The following is a 25,579-nucleotide window of genomic DNA, read 5'->3' on the forward strand; positions in this document are numbered from 1 at the left end:
CCACGCACACACACACACTCACAGATACACCCTTAAACACACACATACACGCAGCCATACACACACAAACACACACACGCATCAAAAAGCCTGGGAATCCTAACATCCCTTCTTGTACCGATTCAATCCTAATGGGAAAATTCCTTCCAGGGAAGATCACTGTCTCTCCTCAGCAGCGACGTCTCACGCATCCAGCCGGTAACCGATAGGCCCTTAAACAGGAGCATGCTTCCCCTCCCTGACCTCCTGGAACTCATACCACCATGTTTTAAATGTTATGCTGAATGTTTTACGAAACTCAACAACCTGGACCATTAAAACCAAGTAGTAATTGTATAGCAGTAGGCCTATAGGCCTACGGTATGATTCTTATGACCGTCATTATCTTTAGCTTGAACCCGCTCGGAGCACCGTAGCGAGAGACTCTGACGGACACATTATACGATTCTCCCCAGGGCTTCTATAAAGTCTTACAACCCTTCTTTCCAGAGTTTTTTGTTTTTTTTCATCCGCTGAACGATAAAAGGCAGCGGCGGATGGAAAACCGTCCCCTTTGTTTATGTGCGTTACGGCACTCTGTCGCTACAAGTTCCGCCGGCCGATCGTAAAACGGCGGAGGCTCTGCGATAAAGCGCTACCGATCCTGCGGTTAAGGTCCACAGCATTGAACTGCGTCGTGAAGTCAGTCAACCTCGACGATTGTCGAAATTAATCTCACACCCTCCGCTCTGGTGATTGGAGGGGTGTAATGTCTTTACTGGAGGGGTGGGGGGCAGACACAACAGGTGTCAGACGTGAAAACACACACTCAAACTTATTCAACAGGATTTGGGAATTAATACCCCGACTGGATTCACCAGACGTTTTCTCAAAGCTCTTGGTTCTAAACAATGTCTCATGTGGGGAGGAGGGGGCGACAGGGAGAGGTTGTGTCAGAGTGTGTGTGTGTGTCTGGGGGGGGGGGCTTATGGTATGATGTCGTTGCTCAGCATATAACGTCATGTGGTGATCTCACACTCATGATTGGATTACTTTTTCATAGACAGACTGAATGACATATTCCAACACATGGAAAACTAGAAGTGGAATCTGTGTGCGTGCAAGCGTGTGCGTGTGTGTATATTATTTACAGCATATATCAAATACTTATGTTGATTGCAAACAGAGATGTGGATCAGTTAGTTGATTGACGAGGTAGTGGAGAGAGACCAGTACCCCCAGTGGGGCGGTGTTAGACCAGGTAGTGGAGAGAGACCAGTACCCCCAGTGGGGCGGTGTTAGACCAGGTAGTGGAGAGAGACCAGTACCCCCAGTGGGGCGGTGTTAGACCAGTGGAGAGAGACCAGTACCCACAGTGGGGCGGTGTTAGACCAGGTAGTGAAGAGAGACCAGTACCCCCAGTGGGGCGGTGTTAGACCAGGTGGTGGAGAGAGACCAGGTGTTAGCCGTCCGCCGTTCGGAAAGGGTTAGGCATCGCCGTGGTGACGGGAGGCAGAAGGGTGTGGTGGTGCAGTGTGTGGGCGTGGCTGGGCTCACCGCGTAACGCAGGGTTACCTGCTAGGCTAAATCCAGAGTGGTGCAGGTTCCTCACGGGCGGCTTGGTGGGGGAGGTGCGGGCCGAGGCGGACGGGGTCCCGCCGCGGGACATGGGCGAGAACTCAGACACCGGCCCGTCGTACAGGCCCCTGGGAACGGCCCGCAACACCGCCAGCTGGGGCGAGAGAGAGAGAGAGAGAGAGAGAGGGAGGGAATGGGACAAAGAGAGCAAAGCATAGAACATGAGCCCGTTGTGAACGTAACAGCAGCCCATCCTAAACGCTGAGGACTGCTGGTGAGTCTTCAGAAGCAGGTGCTTCTGAAGTAGTAGTGGTGGCTACTTCTCCTCCCCTTGTTCTCTGTAAAACGTGTTATTGTGAGCACGGCCGGGGAGCAGGACGTGCCTCTGGAACCACATGGGCAGCGGGGCGGCCTCACGGAGCCTAACCACACCGAGGAACAAGAGAGCTCCACGAGGAGCGAGGAGCCAATGGGGCTGGAGTAGGTTGAAAAGGAGAGGGGGAGCGCAGCTCCTGAGCCAGAGAGGCAGTAATGAGGTTGCGTCCGGGGAACACGCCACTTGACCCCCGACCCCTGGGTTTCATCCTGAATCTAAGTAGCTGTCAAAGAGGGCACATGCTTTATGATCTCATGGAGTTAGCCTCTTAGGAACCCCACATGCTCTGTGACTCACAGCAGCAGAAGGAGACCCGCTCCTCAATTGGTTTTTATTCTCCGTCCCCCTGTCTGTCTGTCTCTCTCTCTCTCTCTCTCTCTCTCTCTCTCTCTCTCTCTCTCTCTCTCTCTCTCTCTCTCTCTCTCTCTCTCTCTCTCTCTCTCTCTCTCTCTCTCTCTCTCTCTCTTCATTCATTGAATCCCTAGTTCTTATTTCCTGTCTGTCTGTCTGTCTGTCTGTGTGTCTGTCTGTCTGACTTCCTCTCTATCTCTCTTCCTGCCTGGCTGCTTGCCTGTCTTTCTGTCTGCCTGTCTACCTGCCTGTCTGCCTGTCTGTCTGTCTGACTGCCAGTCTGCCTGTCTGTCGTGTCTGACAGTCCACTTGCCAATCTGTGCGTCTGCCTGCCTGTCTGCCAGTCTCTCTGCCTGCCTGTCTGACTGCCGGTCCCTCTGTCCGTCTGTGTGTCTCTCAGCCTGTCCGTCTGACTGCCGGTCTCCCAGCCTGTATGTGTGTCCTCTGGTACAGTACGGAGCGGTCCTCACTGAGAGCCGCTCAGCTGAAGGAGTCCTACAAGAGCGCTGGCAGCGAGGGAAAGCGGGGTCGGCAACCAAGACAAACAGCGGGCTGTTACCACGACACTCCACTGTTCGCTCATCATTCTCCCAGCTGCAAACGGAGGGAATCGTTGTGCAAATAAGAGTTCTGGGCTCACATGAAAGAACCTCTTAAAGAGCGTCCGGAAAAAAAGGAAAAAGGGGAAAAAGGGAGCAACTGTTTTCAATTTGAAACAGGGGCCAGGAGTGGAAGTCTGAGGGATAAATTAATACTCACAAGCCAAATGGGAACAGTTTACCCATGGACACAAAACACAACAACGCTGTGTTGATTCTGATTCACTGCGGCCTGCTTCACACATGGTTGAGGTGGATTAGTGTAGTAGGTTTGTGGTTTCACAAATAAACAGCGATAAATCTGCACACTGCAAATCTACCCGTCATACTAGTTTAGATGTAGACTTCATAAAACTATATCAATAATAACATATTAATCTGTAAGATCTTTGCTGTCATGGAGAAATACAATGGGCATGAAGGGAAATACGCGTAGCCTCGTGAAACCTTCCTGATATTCAGGATGTGTTCATGTTGCATTTGGCAGTTCATATCAGTCTGGCCTTGGCTGGGCAGTGATTAGATTATACTTATGGGTGCGGCCTTACATTGTTTAAAAAGATCCAGCCCATCAGATGAAATAACTGAGTGACACGCTTGCTCGCTTCGCTCTCGCTGAACCCGGTCGGAAGGAAAGCAGGAACAGATTCTCCTCTGGGAAAATCCTTGCATGCAATTTCTGTCCATCTTTGGTATGTGAGATTTACGATTTACTATCTCCAGTCAGACTGTTGCGGCTCCTCGCCCCCTCCCCCTCCCTACTCTCTCACACACTGGCCCACCCTCAAAAAGCAAGGCTTGCATTTAAACCTTAACATGTGGTTCACTGAGCATCTACATGTGAATGTGTTTTACAGCACATTTCAATTTTTTTATTGTTGCATATTTTACCTTTAACGTGGTTCTTCTGACTATTTCATATGAAACTGTTGAGATTGCTCCCGTTACATCTTCCTTTGGCGCCGCCGTTATTTTGAAATCCTGCCGAGTGCGCCGCTCCTTGCTCCGTCATGAAATGAAAACGACCGTCCCCAGGCCCCACTTGGTCCCGTCGTTTAAAACAATAGGGAGAGGCTTCAACAGGCCTGAGGCCAGGCTGGCAGAGAGAAACACACTGCAAACGTATGAGAACGTGCAAGATCCGGATTTGTCTCACGAGGCGATGAATGAATTAAGTCTCTCAGAGCACAGCGGTGTGGCATCGAGCTAGGTGGTAATATTTTTTTTGGGGGGGCGCTGAGAGCTGGTGGTCTCCCTGTAACTGACTTTGTTTCCAGTCTATAAAGCCGTCCTCTCACCTGCTTCCTGGCCTTGATGCGCTTGTAGGCGAAGTCAGGGAAGGGGGTGCAGGGGATGAAGCGGCCCGAGCCGGAGATGACGTGCATGGTGCCGTCCTCCAGCACGATCTTGCCCTGGCAGACGACCACCAGGGGGGCGCCGCGGAGCTCCATGCCCTCGAACACGTTGTACTCCGCCTCCTACACACATAGTGAAGAAGAAAAAGAAGATGAAGAAGAAGAAGAAGAAGAATTAGTAAACCAAAGATGTTCTAATAAGAGGATACGCCCGTTGCCAATACATGAGGCGAACACCAATTGAGCGTAGAACATGAGGAGGGAACGAGAAGTCACCTTCTGATGGTGGATAAGGAGACACACTTATTAATTATACATGGCATTATATTCATCAGTCTTGAACTATTTTTAGGGAACGGGATATTTTCATCTTGATTTTGCCAAGATTTTGTCATTTCCGCCTGCGCATCGAGAGCAGTGCTGTCCGAGCTCTGACGGCTGCCAACTACTCCTCGTGTGACGCCTATGTTCACTTCATTAGCACCGCTGTCCAATTTATCTGATGACTTTCAGGCTGGGAAACATGAAACTTGGGGGCTAAACATGTGTCTGCTTTATCCCAATGTCGCCTCTCCGAAGAGCATTTTGAAAGGGATTCCGGGGGATTACCCCTGCTGCCAGCTGCTAGTCATGGCCTGTAGCCTCAGCGCTGGTGCGACTGCTCTGAATAATGGGTCAAACCAGCGAAAAACGGTGTATTCACAATAACCCGGATGATGTTTATTTGCGTAGCAGTAGCGAATTTAGCCCGTGCAGAGCTGAAATAGAAAGAGATTCTCATTTCGTAGCACTAGGCTCCATTCACCTCGATGCATTCTACACTGGCTGTCACTCTGCCCCCGGTGCTCAAGTACAGTACTGCAGTCTTGTTCCTGTCACAGGAATGGAATGGTTCCTGTCGCAGGAGTGGAATGGCCCTCTCTCTATAATAGCTCTTTGAAACCTCTAATTGGTCCAATTGGGGGTTAGGTGTTTGAATGGCTCCACTTGTATCCTATTCTATAGAGCACTATTTAGGAGGGTGACACCATTTGCAGTCAACAAATCTGGCTCCGAATATAGTGTATTACTTAAACTGGCAATCTTGGTTCATCACGACTATAATTGATAGATGATAATCTATGACATGGAGGATCTTCTCATCGTTGCCCTAACCATGCACTGTTTAATTGTCTCTCAAAACACTAGTTTTCCCTCTGGTCTCTCTTGGTTGTTTCTCTCTTTCTCTCCTTGTTTCTCTCTCTACGTGTCTCTCTTTATTTATTTTTCCCTCGTTCTCTTTCTGTCGCTATTTGTATCTCTCTCTTTCTCTCCATCTCTCTCTATGTATCTTTCTTTCTCTCGCTGTATCTCTCTCTTTCTCTGTCACTCTATATCTCTTTCTTCCTCACCCACCCTCATACTCTGTTGATAAATGTTTTAATTTTCAATCACACAGACTCCTTCTGCACACAGAAACGACTCTTCCTGCCAGATCGCTGTTCTGGCTTTTATCGCTGATCGTCCTTATTTTACAAACGCACACACCCACACATACACACGCGCACACCCACACCCGCACACGCACACGCACAGACACACACACACACACACACACACACACACACACACACACACACACACACACACACACACACACACACACACACACACACACACACACATACACACACACACACACACACACACACAAACATATCTTTGCACACAACCCTAATCCAACTTGCTGCCAAACTTGAACAGGAACACCGGTTACCAAGGATACATTGTAGTCTGCCAACCATGATGTCATTGTTATGACCTATTGTGAGTCTGCACATGTGTGTATTTTTGCATTTCTGCCGGATGTGTGCTTGTGTGTGTTTGCCTGCGTGCGCGCACACGTCTGCAACTACGCCGTGGGCCAGCGGGTGTGCATGTGTGTGTGTGTTTGCTTGTGTTGCTATGGGCACACATATGTGCATGACTTTAACGTGCATAATATTTATCCTCATCTATGTTTTTGTAGTTGCGTGTTGCCTGACAACCGCAGTGAACCCGGTCCAGATGTGGGCTGGGCGATAACCCCCCTGTTAGACACAACGCCAGTCATGCCGGTTTAGCGCCCGGCCTAAGGAAGGCTAACCGGGCCGCGCCGAGCGCTCCCGTTGGGTCCACTCTGGGGCTCACGGGCGACAGAGGCCTCGGTGGGATCCCCCCCCCCCCCTGCTCCACTCTCCGGCAGGAAATGAAGGAGCGCTGACATCACTCTTGAAGAATCCGGAGGATCTCAGTGGATGTACTCCCCATTAGGAGCTGGAAGGCCTAATATGATTAGCATCACGCTATAATATGCATTAGCAGCCATCCCCTGTTGTTCCAGTTAGTCCAGGCCTTTCTGGGGAGAGTTCTTCTCCACTCTCCCTCAAACTCCTCCTCCAATATCCCTCTCTCGCTTTCTCTCTTTTTGTTTCTTGCTCTCTCTCTCTCTCTTTCTCCCCCCTCTCTTTCTCTCTTTCGTTCTCTTTCTCCCTCTCCCTCTCCCTCTCCCTCTCCCTCTCCCTCTCCCTCTCTCTCTCTCTCTCTCTCTCTCTCTCTCTCTCTCTCTCTCTCTCTCTCTCTCTCTCTGTAACCTGAAACATTGTATTATAATTCAGCATTAAATCATGGCATCCTTGAGGTGTTGAGTTGGTTCAACAGTTGGTCCAATGATGGCTTTATGTCCGGGGAAAACGTTACGATGTGTTTAAATGTCACACACGTGATTGGTTGGAATATTAGGCCTGAGTGTGTCTGCCAAGTTGTTAGTAGGCATGAGGGAAATTTTGCTGGAGAGGAAGTTAAGTGTATTCGATTATGATCAACAAAATTAAACTAGGTACTTTTCCATGAATTAACAATTCATGGGGTCTTAAGGAAACTATAAATGTCAAGAACATCTGGTAAAGGCTAGAAACACGAATTGTAATCTCTTGGTGGGTCTCTTTATTGTTGTGTTTTCATCTATTCTTACCATTCTTTGCTCGTCTCTTAAGATGGATCCTTTTTCTATCCATCATTGAGCCTTTCCTTCCTTCCTTCCTAGCTCTCTCTTCCTCACTCCCACACAAAGTGGCCATTCTAAATTCCTCAACTCTCTCTCCCGACCTCTCTTAACTCTCTCACTCTTTCTTCAGCCACTCTACTGTCCTGCATTTAACAGGAAGTAAAGCAAGCTGTTAACAACTGTGTGTGTGTGTGTGTGTGTGTGTGTGTGTGTGTGTGTGTGTGTGTGTGTGTGTGTGTGTGTGTGTGTGTGTGTGTGTGTGTGTGTGTGTGTGTGTGTGTGTGTGTGTGTGTGTGTGTGTGTGTAGGCTACTGTATGAAGGTGTCTGTGGGTTGTTTGTTTGGTGTTTTTTGGGTGCACGAGAGGGTATGTGTGTTGTGTGTTTGTGTGTGCGCCCTCCGATGTACAGTTATATCCAACGTTTGGCTTTCTTTCTAAATATAAAAACCCTAATGACAGCATCTCATAGTCTATTTTCAAATTCTCTCTGTCTCATATGCCTATTTTTAATCCTCTGTCCCTATTCTAATTTTTCTGCATAACCCTGAAACCTTGAAGTGACATCATCACATCTTAAACTGTATAAGAGGAGCTATATAAGCAAATAACAACCAATCATATTCACTATTATGTCCCCAGAACATTAAATCACATTATCCAACCCTCTGTCCTATGGCATTTTATTATAATTTTACTAATTATTAATATAATTATTATAATCTTGTTAAGTATTCGGGAAAATTCTGTATTCAAGCTGCAGGATGGACTAATATCTGCCGTCAGAAGAACCCCTGAACCCCTCAGGAATGCTGGCACAAAGCGCTGAGCCCTGCGTTTGTTTACAAGCCCCATTCCCTGGAGTGCGCTTCCTCCCCATTACTAATCCCGTGGCTGAGGAGCGCGCCAAACGGTTGTGCACGAAAAGATTGGCGAGATAGATCTTCTAAAAACGAGGTGGAGCCGCACTTTTTGTCGTCTGCCCAATTTTGATCCTACTTGCTGGCCTGATGCTCAGCCTCACTTTGAAGTGGATCTGGATCAAAGCAGGAGCCACGGGGGACAGCGAGGGCCTTGCCGTCCTGAAATGCCCCGCGACTACAAAGAGCTAGTCTGTGTCGCTCCAGGTGTAAAAAGAGAACGACAGTTTCCTGGACAAAATACATGGAAAACACAGCGCATTAAAGTATATGTCCGTGTCGCGATGCCTTCATTTTTATGACATTGACTAAACCTATGAATCACGACTAAAGTATGCAACAGCAACAAAAAGCAAACAACGTTAAGAGACCCTGTGCTGGAACGAGGAGACAATAGGGGCATTGTTCCCACGGACAACAAGACCATTGTGCTTTGCTATTATCCTGTCCTTCATTGAACAGGGGAGCGATGGGTTGATTAAAAAACAGGATATGATAACATCAAATATCCTGAACGAGCTCCAACGCCTACCGAGTTGTGTGTCTTGGCCGACACGGTGCGCACCGAGTCCGCGTCCCAGATGACCAGGTCTGCGTCGGAGCCCACGGCGACCCGGCCCTTGCGCGGGTACAGGTTCAGGATCTTGGCTGCGTTGGTGCTGGTCACCGCCACAAACATGTTCTCGTCCATCTTGCCCGTGGTCTGACACAAAAGGGGATGAAAGGAGAACGGTGGTCAGCTGACGACTGGATGGTCGAACAAAAGGAAAGCCACGGTAAGGTTCGGTCGGACACCGGGATGCCGCCCATCGCAGAACCACTCCTGGAAGGAGGGATCCCCCTTCCTGTGTTGCTTCTTAGGGTTTCTTCCTTGATAATTAAGGGAGTTTTTTCCTTGCTTCTTGATGGGGGGCCTACACGAATACCATTGTCTTTACTTGACCTGACTACTCCGTGTGTAAACACGATAGAGAGACAGAAGCATTGAACCATTTACAGCTTTTTCTATGACTGAACACAATCGAGTTAAATATAATGGCACAAGTTTAATCGAGCATGTTAAATCTAATGGCGCAATGAGGGGTATGACATCATGATAACTAACCTCCAGGGATGCATAACTAGTATAAACAAAACCACAAGGAATGTATTAGATTCAACCCACGACAGAACGGGTCCGCGGTAAGAAAGCTTCCCCACGGTGTTCCATGGGTCAAATGGAACAGGAAACACACGCTGTATGTGGTGAGGATAATTGAATAGTCAGAAGAGCATGCTGCATGCAAAGACACCGGCTGGTAATGCAGTAATGTGGAACTTTTTTCCAGAACATCTACATTGCAAATGCATTGTGGGACCAGTGCCACAGACCCGTAGTCTGACACCACACAGCGCCTGTGGGCATGCACTTACAGGGGTGAAGACAACTAGAGACCAGAGATTCAAATAAGAAGAAATGAGGACTGAACTGGTTTCACTGTTTCTGTTGAGTTAGTGGGTAGGAAAAGAGGATGGAGAGAGAAAGAGAGAAAGAGAGAGAGACCAAAGAAAAACCTAGATGTGGAGAAACAGTAACTGAGCCTCAATGGAAGGAAGGGAAGTAGACATAAAATACATAGAATGGGACAGAGGCAGGGTTGCAGAGAAACAGGAATAAGATTGAATAATACCAGGCATCATGAAGCAAGAAAAAGGCTTTGCTCAAAAGGAGATTGCAAAGCCGACTAGAGATTTGACAAGGAGATTGATCAAATTGATAAAAATAGAAGTTCAAAATGTGAAGGAATTTGGTTTAATTATAGACGGTTACTGCAACACAACTGAATGCTGCTCCTGCTCACTGTTTACACTCAATCCCCAGGGAGAGTAATGGTCAAGCATGCACCAACAAAAGGAATTGGACTCCAGTTACAGCAACAAGGGTTAGAGGAAAGAGGAAAACACCAACGCTAACTTAAGCAATGCCGAGGAGAAAAGCACGTCAACATTACTATGTGAGGATTAAAAGTGGATTGATCTACAATGTATCTCATTCTTTTTCGAAATAACTATTAATAATTATTAATAGTATGATATGTAATACTTTATGACATGAGACACATTTCCTACAACTCAAGAGAAAATGTACAAAAAATAGATGACTTTAAACTAGAGCTGTCAGTTAAACGCGTTATTAACGGCGTTAACGCAAACCAATTTTAACAGCGTTAAAAAATTATCGCACGATTAACGCAATTATTTTATTAAAAAATATATATATATTTTTTTTTTTTCCTTTGGCTCAAAACAATGAAGCAGTAGCCTGACTGCTATGTTCAAATGACATTTGTTCAAAGCAGTCGTTTAATTGCACTATAGGCTCTTTTTTTGTATCGTCCTGTTTTGATCAGTATATGCCAATGTTGTTATCAATAAAAAATCATTTGCACAAGGCAAGCCGATGCACTTCACCATGTTGATAAGAGAATTAAAATGAGAAGAATTATGGGACAAAAAAATCAAGGGATATTTAGCATAGAAAAATAATTTGCGATTAATCACGATTAATCGTGAGTTAACTATGACATTAATGCGATTAATCACGATTAAATATTTTAATCGCTTGACAGCTCTACTTTAAACATATGAAATATAAATAAATCATAAAAAAACATGATTAAATAAATGAAACATGAATGTAAAATAATAGCTGGGAGGGTGCGATGGGAGGGTCCTCACCACAGCCTTGTCCCAGATAAGGGCCATCCTCTCCTCGGTCCCGTTCACCCCCTCGGGGATCTGGGTGAAGTCGTCCTTACCGATGGCCTTCTGCGCCACACTAAAGGTGCAGTGGGCACTGCCAGTAACGTTAAGGTCCCCACTGGAGAACCACGAGAGAGAGAGAGAGAGAGAGAGAGAGAGAGAGAGAGAGAGAGAGAGAGAGAGAGAGAGAGAGAGAGAGAGAGACAAAAAGACAGACAGACAGACAGACAGACAGACAGACAGACAGACAGACAGACAGACAGACAGACAGACAGACAGACAGACAGACAGACAGACAGAGGTGTAGGAAAATAAGAAAAGTGACAATATGGAGAGAAAGTTTAATTTACATCAAAGCACTAGATGTCCCTACGGATAAGGACGTTTAAGTCAAGTTAAATTCATGTTAACTTGTGTTCTGTTTATACAAATAGTGCGTGGCATATAAAAAGTGATGACATAACAATGCTAAGTTATGATAATGTTGCTATGGTGAGAGTACCTGGCAAGCAGCGTGTTCAGATAGTCAGGGGTCGTAGGGTCAGGGCTGAGGGGCGGGGCTGTCACAAAAGAGGCGGCCTTTGCCCAGTTCTTGCTCCAATAATGTGTCCCGTCAGTCCCCAGACTGGCCGTGATTGGCTCCCCAAACACCACATTTCCTGAAATAGAAGCCAATGATCAATTCTAACTCCATAGATCTAATCAAGAACACACATCTCATCCAGGTAATTCTGCTTTCCTTTCAGTGCTTTGAGATGAGACCAGAACAAACTCTTTTGCTCGTAATCTCTCACATTGATTTGGACCTTTGATCTCTGGTCAAAATGACTCAAATTCATCTTGACAAAAGAAATGTAATGGGTCACAAATCATTTATGTTACCATATAAAGGGATTTTCTAACTTCTGCCTTTCCTTTTTATGTTTTAAGACCTTCCATGTCAGAGCAGAAAAATGGTTCTAACCAGGGATTAAAGCTGGAACAAAAGTGAACACAGCGTCTATGCCCAAAATGAAGGATATTTTTGGGCCCACATTCATCTAGGCCCACATACCAAATACACCCCCATACACACACACATGCATGCACGCACACACACAACACACGCACATAAAGATACACCTACACACACACATACATGCACGCATACACACACACACACACACACACACAAACACACACACATCTACAGAGCCTCTTTGTGACAGTGATTAAGCTAGATATCCCTTAAACACCCCTGATAACCTCTCCGGACCTCTCGTTCTCCCATCAGGGGCCCAGTTGCATGGATCCCTGAAGGACCTGAGAAACGCACACTGCATCAAATCTTCATACAAGGACTTGAGTGGATATTCATATTGCTTACACCATGTGGTCGATGACGCCAGCGAGGCAACCGTCTCTATACGGAGGAAAACATGCATTTCCATGAGTCAAGGGGCTTATCTTGATGCAACGTTTTTCCAGAACCCATTCATTCTGAAGTATTCATCTTAACATTCTCTGCCGTTTCCATATGCGGTCATGGTTCACCAGTGACCACACGTGATTCTATCTGGAGCTGTTACAACCAGCCCCGGATGGGGTGTCGTTACGTCACCACGCTGTGGCATAACACCGCGATGATTACAGGGGAAGAGCGTCACGTGTTTCTCATCTCGCTGATGACTTGTTTAGAAGGTGGCGCGCACTAATCCCACAAACAACCAACCCCCCGACCACAGAATTTGGACCAACGCAGATGCGTTGTCTCGACACGGACCAAACAAGTCCTCCCAACAAAAGCCAACAACCAGCACCGCCGGGTATGGAACCCTGGCCGACGCGGTCGCCGTTTGTTGTGGTTTGTTGTTGTTGCACTGTAACCTTGTCATCAGATGCATCCCGCCACACACGCTACGCTCATTCATTAATCCATCCTATTCATAATCAAACACAGCTTGAACTACATCACCGGGACAGGCGGAGAAAATAATCTCCTGCGCCATGCACACGGCATGAAGATCCATATCTGTCCACGCTAGAACGCGGCCCAGACCTCCGAGCTGAGGTCTGAGCGCTTTATCTTAAAGGAAAACCAACCCCTATTATTAGATGAAGGCCGGGTAATGTGACTTTAGAGGTTACATTAGTAGTGATTTGGATTGATCCTGGTCCAATTCTCACCTTGAACCCACAATGTTTTAAATACCTTGGCTAAGACTCAAAATGGTCTCAAATTGTCCACAAAGTGTGCTATTGCATATGTACGTTGTGCACCAGGTAACGGCAGTTTAGCCTTCTGGCTACCTTCCTCCCTCTCACTCCGAAGTCTGACAGCAGAGAGAGCTAGAGCTTGAACCCCTACACTCCCCCATACATAATGAACAGAGACAGTCCAACAGAACTGCGACAGAAGTTTAAAAACAAAATGAAATGGGTGGGGCATTGCAACCTTGGGGACTTTTGGTTTTCATTTAATGCACAATGTAACAAAAAACATAATTTGTTTCAAATACGTAAAGGATGACCTCTCAGTGGTCCCCGCCATACCTTTTTTCCTGGCTTGGGAGATGACGTCGGCAGCACTCTTGCTCATCACCTTGGTAACGTAGAGCGGGCAGTTGGTCTGGCTGGCAATGGTGATGGCTCGGAACACCGCCTCCGCCTCCAGCTGCACGGGCAGGACACAACATTGGTGACGTCACCATTGGTCACAGTGACTTTCCGAGAGGGGTGTTGTGCGGCAATGTGTCTCTACGCTACAGCACTGACTATTACAGTAAAATACTGCAATGCCTTTACTTTTTTTATGATACATTTTACGTTTCTATATCGAAATGCTGTGGACTGTGGCCTGAATAAATAATTGTATAGCATATGTGTATCCATCTTCACCTTGACTGCCTAAATCGTTTTAAAGGTGTGTGTTTAAACAATCAATAAGTGCTAAGTATGATTTGTATGTAGTATGAAGAGGGTGCAGCCAAGAGAGTAAGAGAGAGTGAGAGTAGAGAGTAGAGAGAGTTTGTGTGTGGGTGTGTGTGCGTGTGCGTGCGCGTGCGCGTGCGTGCGTGCGTGCGTGCGTGCGTGCGTGCGTGCGTGCGTGCGTGCGTGCGTGCGTGCGTGCGTGCGCGCGCGTGCTTGTGTGTGTGTGTGCGTGTGTGCTGACGCTCACCTCCTCTGGCCTGCTGAGCACATGGCCCTCCGGTCCGGTGATGCCCATCTGAAGCATGCGTGCTTGCTCCTGAAGTGAACACACAGAACACAATGTCTCTCAGTGGTGCAGTCCCATCCAGATCCAGCTCCACGGAGCACAGGCAGCCAGAGGACCACATGCACCCCCAGACTGACTGGATCCTTGCGATGGGGAAACCACAACATTGACAGGGCGGCCGAAAGTAGAGCTTTTAGCGGACAACACGCTGAGTGGAGAGTTTGGAACGTAGGCCATCCCACGGGAGTTCAGCACTAGGTTAAGATATTAAGAAAGCCGTCGGGAGGTTAGGTTCTGAATCCATCATCACCGCCGACGCTGCTGAGTGTTTCATGTGTTGACCTCTTGTTGGGGGAATGTTTTTTGTCAGCTGCTAGTATCTCCGTCGCAGCACCATAATGCAAAAATGGATGTGGTCGTTGAGTGGGCTGATATCAAGGTCAGTCCGCATTACCGCATCGCCCGTGACGTTTAAAAGACCTGAAGGCGGTGGAACAGGGACATTGGGCCCATCGATTTTGAGACTGCCTGATGATGTTATTATAGGCAGACAGGATCCATTAGAAAACAAACCAATCAGACACACATACACATACACATACACACACACACACACACACACACACACACACACACACACACACACACACACACACACACACACACACACACACACACACACACACAAACACACACACACACACATAGTGTTCCAGTATGAAGACCTGTCGGGGGACAGAGTCCAGGCGGTCTGATCCAGAGGTCTGAGCAGCATTCTCCTCAAATTGTCTAACACTTCATTCCCATTCCCCCTTATGGATATACAGTGCTGCCAGCCCTATGAACTACAACCTCTCTCTCTCTCTCTCTCTCTCTCTCTCTCGCTCTCTCTCGCTCTCTCTCGCTCTGATACTGTGTTTAGTCTGCGAGAGCAGGGGGGCTGGGGGGGAGGGGAATGTGTGACGAGATGGTGATTATGCTCAGGGATTTGTTGGAGGACAAACAAATCCTCCAACAAATGACCATTGACCATCGTTAAAGTGTGTTGAGGGAAACTTGGCTTGAGTCCCTGTGGACACGATATTCCCATAAATGAGTGAGGTCAATCCCCCAAGAAAACAAGCTTGTCTGACCAATAAGCATTCATATGAGCCGTAACAGATACTGAGATGGTTCCGGACTAATTGATGAATAAAGAAGTACACAAATGTTGATTCCCTTTGTATCGTTACCTCGGCGATGAGGTCTCCGTTCTCAGCATGCACTTGAGCGATTCCTCCGTGCTCTGCCAGGAAGGAGCAGATCTCGTACAGCTGAGAGACACACAAACAGACAGACACACACACACACCATAAGTTTGCAAACAGAAAAGCAGGGTTAAGACATTCCCTGTGTAAAAGATAGCTAGGGTAGGACGCTACACAATGCTAAGTACTATTAAGTTTCAGTCAAACCTTTATACTGCTCTCTCTCTCTCATCCCCAGATGACAATAATACCCCACTATTTTAAGAGAACCCCATAATTTACATGACATCTGCCACGCTGCACTGCAATTATTCTGCGTGGTCTCCACCAAAGGCTCTCTCACATATATGGGATACATCCAGTGATAGTCTCTCTCTCTCTCTCTCTCTCTCTCTCTCTCTCTCTCTCTCTCTCTCTCTCTCTCTCTCTCTCTCTCTCTCTCTCTCTCTCTCTCTCTCTCTCCCTCTCTCTCTCTCCCTCTCCCTCTCCCTCCTTGAATCACCAGGATTACATCATTGTTTCAGGCCTGGTCAATTCCCTGTCCATCCTCGCTTCCTCTGAACAACGGGGGACTTGGAACAATTGTATGTTTACTCATTTTACATTTTGTATGCATAAAACTATACTTAAACTATTGGCTTTTAGGGTGCCTTCCTTGATGATGAAGGGAGTTTTTAAAATATTTCCAAGAGTGAGTAAAGTGAGTAATGAAGCCATTGTTTGGCTGGTCACAACACAGAAGCCACAATTATTTTTCAAATTTGCAAGGCGAACAGCATGTCATTAATATAAGAACATCATAATCCTCATTTGGGTCACCCTCCAACATTGAAATGGTTGTATTTTAATGGTTTTAAATGTAACATAATATCCATGTACAAAAAACTCCTCAGAAAGCGTTCATGCTTTCATAGTGAGTGAAGTGGCTGGTTGGGCCGGTGTCTCCACTCACCCACAGCGGGGAGTGTTGGTACGTACCTCTTTGTTGGACATCTGGTAGTAGTCCTTGTACGCCATGTACACCTGGAAGGAGTTCACACCTGTGGAAGGGTAGACAAAGGATATAATCACCACTCACGGGGTTCACATAACTGGGACATAACACATCAGGGACATTGAGAACAATCTCACAACAATGGCGCAATGTGTCGCGTTCCCTTGGTCTTTCCAATCTAGTATCATTATGATCTGATAGGATTCATCCTGAGCCCCTGACTCCTCATAGATATACAGTATAAACAGACACTGTTGGCAGGCAACTGAGTCAGCCCGATCTGCGGCCTCTGCCTCTTCCATCACCAGGTCATTGTGTGAGGTCTTGTGTGTTGTCATTGCCCCCCTCCTACCCCCAGTCACCTTGTTTGTCTCGTAACGTGCTGTCAGTTCAGCTAGTCCGGGCTCTCTGTCTACAGCTTGCCATTAAGCTGCTTTTGGGTTTGTGTTCAAACGCTCTCTCTCTGAGCGAGCATGGCATACCGCATCGACACAGTGACGCTATCGTTGCACTAATCCCTTTCGGATTGGATGTGTGTTTTCCTATTGGACAACAGCGTGTTGAAAACTGTGAACAGCTGAACACACCCGAAGCAGTATCGTATATTTGGGTTATGATCCTACTCCTACTGTGTTCTCTGTATATGTATATCAATTACGAAACGTTGGATTCTTTAGCTGCTAGTATGTGTAAGCTCTTTACTCCATCAACCCCTGTGAATTCCCATGGACCTCCTCTCACCAGAGCCATCACTGGTCAGCATTGCTATTACACCAATGATGCGAGTAAACTACTAAACTCAACTTCCAGTCTCGCTTGTGACACTTTTGTTGTAGAGAGCCTGGAGGAAGACCCTAGCCGTTTGGGTTGGCCAATCACAAGACAGTGGTGGCGCTTGACCTCTGATTGGGCGGATTTGTCTTGGATGCGGAATAGGGCCGCTCAATGGACCAATGGCATGGCTGCAACCCACAAATCCGAACGCAAACGGGAGGGAGGGCGCAGGACCTGTGAAGGGCAACGTATCAAGTCAGTCGACTGCGACATATTGCCCCAACCTTTTTCTTTGATGAGGGTCTCCACTTCCTGCTTGACGCTGTCATCCCAGTGGGTGATGTCCACGTGGAGGGCGTAGTCACAGCAGGACTTCTCGTCGGCCCACTGCTTCCACTGGTCGTACGCCTCGATCAGACTGCTGCCAGGCTCCGGGATCACATGGTCCACTGGGGGAGGAGGAGAGGAGAGGAGAGGAGAGGAGAGGAGAGGAGAGGAGAGGAGAGGAGAGGAGAGGAGAGGAGAGGAGAGGAGAGGAGAGGAGAGGAGAGGAGAGGAGAGAAGGAGGCGGAGGAGGAGAGGAGAGAAGAGGAGAGGATGGGGGAGAGAAGAGGAGAGGAGAGGAGTGGAAGGGGAGGAGAGGATTGTAGAGGATGGATAGAGTAGAGGAGAAAAGAGGAGAGGAGAGGAAGGGAAAACAGGGGGGAAAAGAGAGGCGAGGAATTAAGAAAGAGATTAGATGAGAAAATAAATAGTAGGAAAGGTCAGATAAGGACAATTGTTGAGTAAAGAAAGAGAGAGAGAGAGAGAGAGAGAGAGAGAGAGAGAGAGAGAGAGAGAGAGAGAGAGAGAGAGAGAGAGAGAGAGAGAGAGAGAGAGAGAGAGAGAGAGAGAGAGAGAGAGAGAGAAAAAGAGAAGGTCAGGGCTGGCTGTGATTGATCTCCCTTGTTTTGGATTGTTATCATTACATAACCAACTGTCAGGTTGCATTTCAGCATTGCTGGGCCAGCAGGGGGTGTTGGGGACACGTCAAAAATCAGACTCCATTTAGAATCCCTCTGTCTGACTGTTGTCATCCTGAATTAAAATCTTGCATGACAGGAGGTGGGCTCGCTGGAGTTCAATCTCGCTCAGAGCTGTCTACATAGAAGTTTATTTTCGTTGTGTGGCAAAAGTTGGTTGAGCTCAGACCGTTTGTTATTGTTCCCTTGCTGTTGTCATAATTCATCAAACTTGTTTATCACTTTCCCTGGTAAAGGACAAAAACAAGCCTCACAGATTACAAATTGCTGACATTGAGTTTATTGCATCATACCATTATTTCACCAAGATTAAAAATGGAAATAAATATAATTTGTCCCCCAGCAACCAAATATGAATAGCAAACAACCAATGGCTGTCCATCCCAACCAATGGAAAGTTGCAAAGTGGGTTGAATCCCATTGACTTTTAGGAAGTGAAAACAGCGATTATAAGCCATTCAGAATTGATCCATATGTGATGTCACGCTGGAGTTCTATCCATACCGTCGCGTCTTTGAGTGTCTAAAAAAGCGCAATACAAATTCAATCATTATTATCATTGTACCATACCATGCCATCATACATCCCACAAGTAGTGTGACAATGTTCTTACGTAAATGTAATCTAAAGGAACGTAATTTAAATCAGTTCTTACATGGTCATTTATCTGACACACAGTGGAACATGCATTGCTCTCAAATCCCAGATGTAAATCCATCTGCGTGTGAAACGGCCGCCCTACTGGTGTGATCACATCGTATACCAGCGTGCGCTGCTGTGTTGAACCGCGGGCTGCCGACTGGCCCGCTGGCCTGCTGGCATGCCACCTGACTGGCTGGTTTGATCTCATTAAAGCTGGCCCAATCCGCTTAGAAGGTTCTTGACAACTTAATAGGATGATGGGTGAAGGAGGGTTTGGACCGTCTCAATACACAATGTGTTGTTGTTTAGCTAGGAGGGTCCCCCCCTCCCTCGGCCCCCCACACATACACACACACACAATCGCATACTCGCCATATCTTATCTTCCAATCCCTCTTTTTAAAAGGCCACATGTACACACACACACACACTTAAACACACTTAAACACACTTAAACACACACACACACACACACACACACACACACACACACACACACACACACACACACACACACACACACATACACACACACACACATCACATAATGAACACACCCAGAGACACACATGTCTCTTCTTCCTATGCCTCTTCCTATCCCACCCTCACCAATCTCACACACACACACACACACCCTTCACACACACACACACACGCAATTAAATCAGATGCCTGATGTCTGAAAGGGGCTTGTGAATGCCGCACGGCTGTTGTGTGAATGTGTGAGCGGTGGATCCAGCAGACACAGGGAGAAGGGGAGAATGAGGTTACAGTAACAGCCAACTCAATGGACCTGAATGGTATTAATGGCACCATGGTATCGGCCAGCTGCCTGCTTTGGGCAGGGCCTGGCACACACACACACACACACTTTTGTGTAGACACAAAAGTTGCCGGTTCACTCTCTCTCTAATATTTCTCTCTCTCTCTCTCTCTCTCTCTCTCTCTCTCTCTCTCTCTCTCTCTCTCTCTCTCTCTCTCTCTCTCTCTCTCTCTCTCTCTCTCTCTCTCTCTCTCCCTCTCTCTCCCTCTCTCTTTCTCCCCTGTTCTGTTGGTCCTAAACAAATTGAAAAGGAACCCCACTTTCCCCTGTGGGTCCCGCTACCCAAAATGCACCACTCCCTCCCATTAGGCCACACCCAAAGCTTCCTGCCATTAAACAGCCAACACCCAGCCCCGCACGCCCTACCGATCATGGTGGTGCCCCCGGCCAGCGCGGCCTTGGAGCCCTGGTTGAAGTCGTCCACGGTGGTGGTGCCGCGGTACGGCATCTGGAAGTGGGTGTGGATGTCGATCCCCCCGGGGATGACCATCTTCCCATTGGCCTCTACGGTCTTCACGCCGCCCGGCACGATCAGGTTGTCTCCGATCTGCCTGCGGGGGGACAGCGGTAGAGAAGGTGGGGGGGGGGGGGGGGTCAGTGAAGAACCAGGGCAACCCCCACCATGACACCTCCCTACCCTGCTTATTAGGGCTGACCGGTCACTGGTGCTCTGGTTGGTTTACTTTCATTTTCTTGTTCATAGTTCACCTAGACTGCACAGCCACACCCTCCCAGCCCTCCTACGTACTTCCTAACTGCATGCCGTACGTCTTTGCACTTCATTTGCACACTTATTGTATGTCGTACTAAGTCATAGTACTTAGTTGTGTAGCATCTTCTCCTTGCTTATCTTTGTTGTATACGTGGGAATGGGTTGGTAGCGATTGTGAGTGCTTGGGACTTGGCTCTATGCACATCCTTACTGTACCTAACGGCGATATATCGTTGGTCGCTTTGGATAAAAGCGTCTGCTAAATTCCCTCAATGTGAATGTTAATAGTTTCCCGGTTGTGTTCGTGGACCTGGTGTAAGGGTTGTTGGAGGAAACACAGTGATCCTGGAGGGGTCGCTTTTAAATGAATGTTCACGTTAAAAGAGGGGAGGGAGTTCTGGTTTGAGGGGACAGACAGAGGGCAGTGTCTGGGGTACAATCTGAAGCCACAGCTGCACAGTCAAACACACACACACACACACACACACACACACACACACACACACACACACACACACACACACACACACACACACGCACACACACGTACACACACACACACATACACATGAGCAGGACAAAGAACCTAATTGGGAAATCGAATGGGAGCAGAGAGGGAGGGGGAAGGGAGGGAGAGGGAGAGAGGGAGTGGGAGGGACAAAGAGGGAGGGAGAGGGAGGGAGAAGGAGGGAAGGAGGGAGGTAGAGGGAGGGAGGGAGTGTGAGAGAGAGGGAGAGGGAGAGAAAGAGAGCGAGGGAGGGGAAAGCTAGGGAGGGAGACGGAGGGGAGGGGGAGAGAGGGAGGGGGAGGAGAGGGAGAGACAGGGGGGATGTGGCGGGATCACGACAACCACACGCAAGCAAATGACATTTAGAGAGACATTGGTAGGAAGGTAGAGAGGGATGGAGTGAGTGAGAGAGAAAGAGAGAGACAGAGGGGGAGAGAGGGATGGAGTGAGTGAGAGAGAAAGAGAGAGAAAGAGGGGGAGAGAGGGATGGAGTGAGTGAGAGTAACAAAAAGGGAAAGTAAGGCAACGGTGACAGCAGACATAAAGAGCGTCCCCGGAGGCCTCTTCCTAAGGGCCTCCCCCGGGTCTCGGTGCCAGCGCTGAGGCCTGGGTGAGTGGGGCTTACACAACCAACACGCCATTGGCCAATTCGGCACCAATACCGTTGTGCCATCTTTACACAAAAGGCCACATGATTGGTCGACAGCGCGGGTGGGAGTATCACCAGCATCACACCACATTCGTTTAGGGGTTGATTTTTGGGGTGCATTTTATTCACTCATGGTTAAGCTCTCAATGACCTAATGAGAAAGAGATCACTGACAGGAAAAGGACAGAGGGACTATGTTGGAGTGCAACAGAGTTGACATGCAAAGGCACATCCAACAGTAACAGAGAGAGTTACCAGGAGGGAGGGAGGGAGAGACAGCGGGGAGAGAGAGAGAGAGAGAGAGAGAGAGAGAGAGAGAGAGAGAGAGAGAGAGAGAGAGAGAGAGAGAGAGAGAGAGAGAGAGAGAGAGAGAGAGAGAGACACACACACACACACACACACACACACACACACACACACACACACACACACACACACACACACAGCAGGGAGAGAGCAGGAGAGAGAGACAGCAGGAGAGAGAGAGAGAGAGAGAGAGAGAGAGAGAGAGAGAGAGAGAGAGAGAGAGAGAGGGAGAGAGGGTGAGAAAGAGAGAGAGAGAGACACTATTCCATAATAGGCGGATGGCAGTGGAGGCAGGGTGAGTCTTACTTGATGACTCCATCCTCCATGTAGATGTCGGCATGGAAGGACTGATCATCGTTGACGATCCTCCCGCCTTTGATCAGAAGCCTTTCGCTCTGCAGGAGAGAGGGGGAGGGGGGGGGGGATGGAGAGGGAAGACAATGGGAGGGAGGATCATTAATGCTGCTGTAGGTAAGACACCAGAGTTATAAAGAGAGGGAGCAGAAGCAGAAGCAAGTTTTTTGAAAATAAACAATGTATCGTCCCCACCCTCCCTCCCTCCCTCTTATTCTCTGACATTGAGAAGTGGTGGGTTCACACATCTCTGATTGACAGGCAAGATGGATTCCCTGAACCAATCAGGGAAGAGAGGCCTTCATACAGAGGCAGGACCCATCCATCCATCCATCAAGCCATCGCCTCACTTATCCATCCATCCATCCATCCATCCATCCATCCATCCATCCATCCATCCATCCATCCATCCATCCATCCATCCATCCATCCATCCATCCATCCATCCATCCATCCATCCATCCATCCATCCATCCATCCATCCATCCATCCATCCATCCATCCATCCATCCATCCATCCATCCATCCATCCATCCATCCATCCATCCATCCATCCATCCATCCACCCATCGCCTCATGTATCCATCCATCCATTGCCTCATGCATCCATCCATCGCTTCATGTATTCTCCCATCCATCAATTTCCATCCCCCTCATTCCCCTGGCCGTGACAGGAACACGATCGAGTGTAGGAAGAGGACAGGGTAACAGCACACCTACGTCTCTCTCTCATTTTGCATCCTCCTACGTCTTCCCTTCATGAAGACGTGGGAGAGAACCAGTGCATCCAGTGCTATCCCCCACACACAAGTCAAACACAAAACGCTAACAACTCAGACCCTTGCTGAAACCTATAAACCGAACACAACAAATCAACAGAATATATTTGACATGTACTCTACCCAGCAGCAGCCCCTTCATTGGACTGTTATCCAGACAGACAGGCCTCCTCCCCAACCTACATCACAGATCGCCTGCTGAAGAGTGGCCCAGACTGGTCACATTGATCACTGCTGGCTGCCTGACAACTTGCTCTTTGGTAGAAGGAAAAGACGCAGTGCTGACCTCTTCTATCTATCTATCTATCTATCTATCTATCTATCTATCTATCTATCTATCTATCTATCTATCTATCTATCTATCTATCTATCTATCTATCTATCTATCTATCTATCTATCTATCACTCTCTCTCTCTCTCTCTCTCTCTCTCTCTCTCTCTCTCTCTCTCTCTCTCTCTCTCTCTCTCTCTCTCTCCCTCTCTCTCTCTCTCTCTCTCTCTCCCCCTCCCTCTCCCCCTCTCTCTCTCTCTGTCTCTGTCTCTCTCTCTCTCTCTCTCTCTCTCTCTCTCTCTCTCTCTCTCTCTCTCTCTCTCTCTCTCTCTCTCCCTCCATCCGTCTAACAGTCTATTTCAATTTGTATCTATCTTGCCACCATCCATTTCTCTATCTATTTCTATGGCTTTTCATGTATCTATTTACAAAGTGATCTATCATCTTTCCATCCATCCGTCTGTCCGTCTGCCTGTCTATGTATTCTACGTTAGGAGATAACATGGAGGGTGATGTAGCAATACTTTTCCTAATTTCTCCAAAAAGAGACTAATCCCGATGCCTATCCATGAACAGCTCCTGCTAATGTGTGACTGCGGTGTGTTGTGCCAACTCTGGAACCCCCCCCCACCTGTCCGGCCAATAACGCGGTCTGAACAGGGCGTTGCCATGACTCCACAGTATTAGATACATTGGTACTGCTGCTGCAACACTGCCAGACACTGGCAGGCCGTTGCCATGGTGACAGGGCGGCTGCAAGAGGCAAGAGGAAAGGGAGGGTGGGGTGAGGGGTGGGGGTTGTGGCGGCTGGGCTTGGCTGGTTAGCCAGCAGGCTCAATGGACGACTGGTTGTGTAACAGGGTGAGCTGCCAAACCGGTCGATTTCAGGCTAAATCCGCCTCTCTATAGTTAAGTGCGTCTGCCCCATAGCCAAAAGACATCATAAACCATGAACATAATAACCGTGTAATAATCTGTCAGAAATAACAGTTCCCTCAACTCAACCTTTTTACAGCAGGCTACGACACGTCGCTGTGCAGACTACCCAGTGGAAACATCACACCAGCACGCGTCTGTTCCACGTGGACCACTCCCCGGCACACGCGGTGCTCCGAGACGCATCCAGGAAGCAAAGTGAGGCTCGAGGGCATGACTGAGCCCTTGTACGCTCTCTTGCAAAGAGCGTAACGGCAGGCCAATAAACAGAGCAAGAATGGTTCTCGCTGTGAGGAAGAGTAAACTGGAGAGTTCAAGCCACAGGCCTGCCGGAGAATGACCTCGCTAGCCACCAATCTACATGTGAGCACGGGGCCTTGTGACCGATGGGATTATTTCATGTCCCAGGGTTCATGGTTCTAGGGTCCAGGTTCATGCGTGGCTCCCCCCCTCCTTCAATAGCCCTGCCCTGAAACATGAAAACGAGTCGTATCACACACGTTGACTGGGTAGGATGCTGAACCGCACTTTATTTGCCTTGGGTTTGAGTGTGTGTGTGTCCGTTCGTGCGTTCGTGTGCGTGTGTGCATGAGTGTGTACTTGCTTTGCGTGTTTGTGTGTGCATGCGCGCGTATGTGTGTTTGTGTGAGTATGTGTGTGCCTGTGCGTGGGTGCATGCGCGTGTGTGCGTGCGTACATGCGTGTGCGTGTATGCGTGTGAGTGTGAGTGTGGCTGGACTCAAAGGAAGGAGCAGACTCCGGAGCGCGAGCCCATTGAGCCACACCCATGGAGCTCAGAACAGCAGGGCAGCTCTCTGGGCTCTGAACCAAACCCTGTCCCCCCCCCCCCCCCCCCCCCCCCCCCCCCCCCCCCCCCGCTGCAGAGCCGCTTCTAAAACAGCCCTGCATGAGGTCATAACCCCGCACCCGCGCAGCATGAATACATTATTTCCAATTTCAGGGCAGACAGGGAAGAAAATGGATACCATAATAATGATGATACTGCTGTGGTGATTAGCTGCAACACACTTTGCCATCCAGCGTTGTCAAGTGAAACATGTTGACGTTGAAGCGCCATGTGTTGTTTCAGCAGTGAGCCCTGAAACTGCTCCCTTGCACTTTGACTGTATGGATGTCGGCTGAAATATACATCAGTGGGGGGAGCCAGCTCGCTGCTCTGACTGACAATGCGCTGCGTGCCAGGACGGCTTCACATTTCTTCAACTTTATTGCTTTAGCCGTAGAGTCCAATGGGCCCGTCTGCTACCACAGCAGAACTGAGTGTGCGACCTTCTGCATGGGTCTATTACTGCAGTGACTCACACTATCACTCACTCTCTTTCTCAAACACACACACGCACGCACGCACGCACGCACGCACGCACGCACGCACGCACGCACACGCATGCACGCACACGCATGCACGCACACACTCTCTCCTCTCT

At 48.3% G+C, this 25,579-nt stretch overlaps 1 protein-coding gene across 2 annotated transcripts in view; it reads right to left on the reverse strand.

Annotated features, from left to right (window-relative positions):
- The window catches only part of dpysl3 (dihydropyrimidinase like 3), a 35,158-nt gene that overhangs the window by 2,228 nt on the left and 7,351 nt on the right, over positions 1–25,579 (reverse strand). The window contains exons 2-13 of one of the 2 annotated variants that reach the window (XM_056595023.1): positions 22,101–22,189; positions 19,986–20,170; positions 17,418–17,582; positions 16,344–16,405; positions 15,351–15,431; positions 14,080–14,148; positions 13,455–13,575; positions 11,425–11,581; positions 10,899–11,040; positions 8,713–8,883; positions 4,182–4,361; positions 1,537–1,711 (exon numbers count right to left, since the gene is read on the reverse strand). In XM_056595023.1, the coding sequence (XP_056450998.1) occupies positions 1,537–1,711; positions 4,182–4,361; positions 8,713–8,883; positions 10,899–11,040; positions 11,425–11,581; positions 13,455–13,575; positions 14,080–14,148; positions 15,351–15,431; positions 16,344–16,405; positions 17,418–17,582; positions 19,986–20,170; positions 22,101–22,189 (1,597 nt within the window). The remainder of the gene's footprint in view (positions 1–1,536; positions 1,712–4,181; positions 4,362–8,712; positions 8,884–10,898; positions 11,041–11,424; positions 11,582–13,454; positions 13,576–14,079; positions 14,149–15,350; positions 15,432–16,343; positions 16,406–17,417; positions 17,583–19,985; positions 20,171–22,100; positions 22,190–25,579) is intronic. The other variant, XM_056595024.1, reaches the window with a different exon arrangement.

The sequence above is a fragment of the Gadus chalcogrammus genome, chromosome 7, assembly GCF_026213295.1.
Source record: "Gadus chalcogrammus isolate NIFS_2021 chromosome 7, NIFS_Gcha_1.0, whole genome shotgun sequence".
NCBI classification, from domain to species: Eukaryota; Metazoa; Chordata; class Actinopteri; order Gadiformes; family Gadidae; genus Gadus; species Gadus chalcogrammus.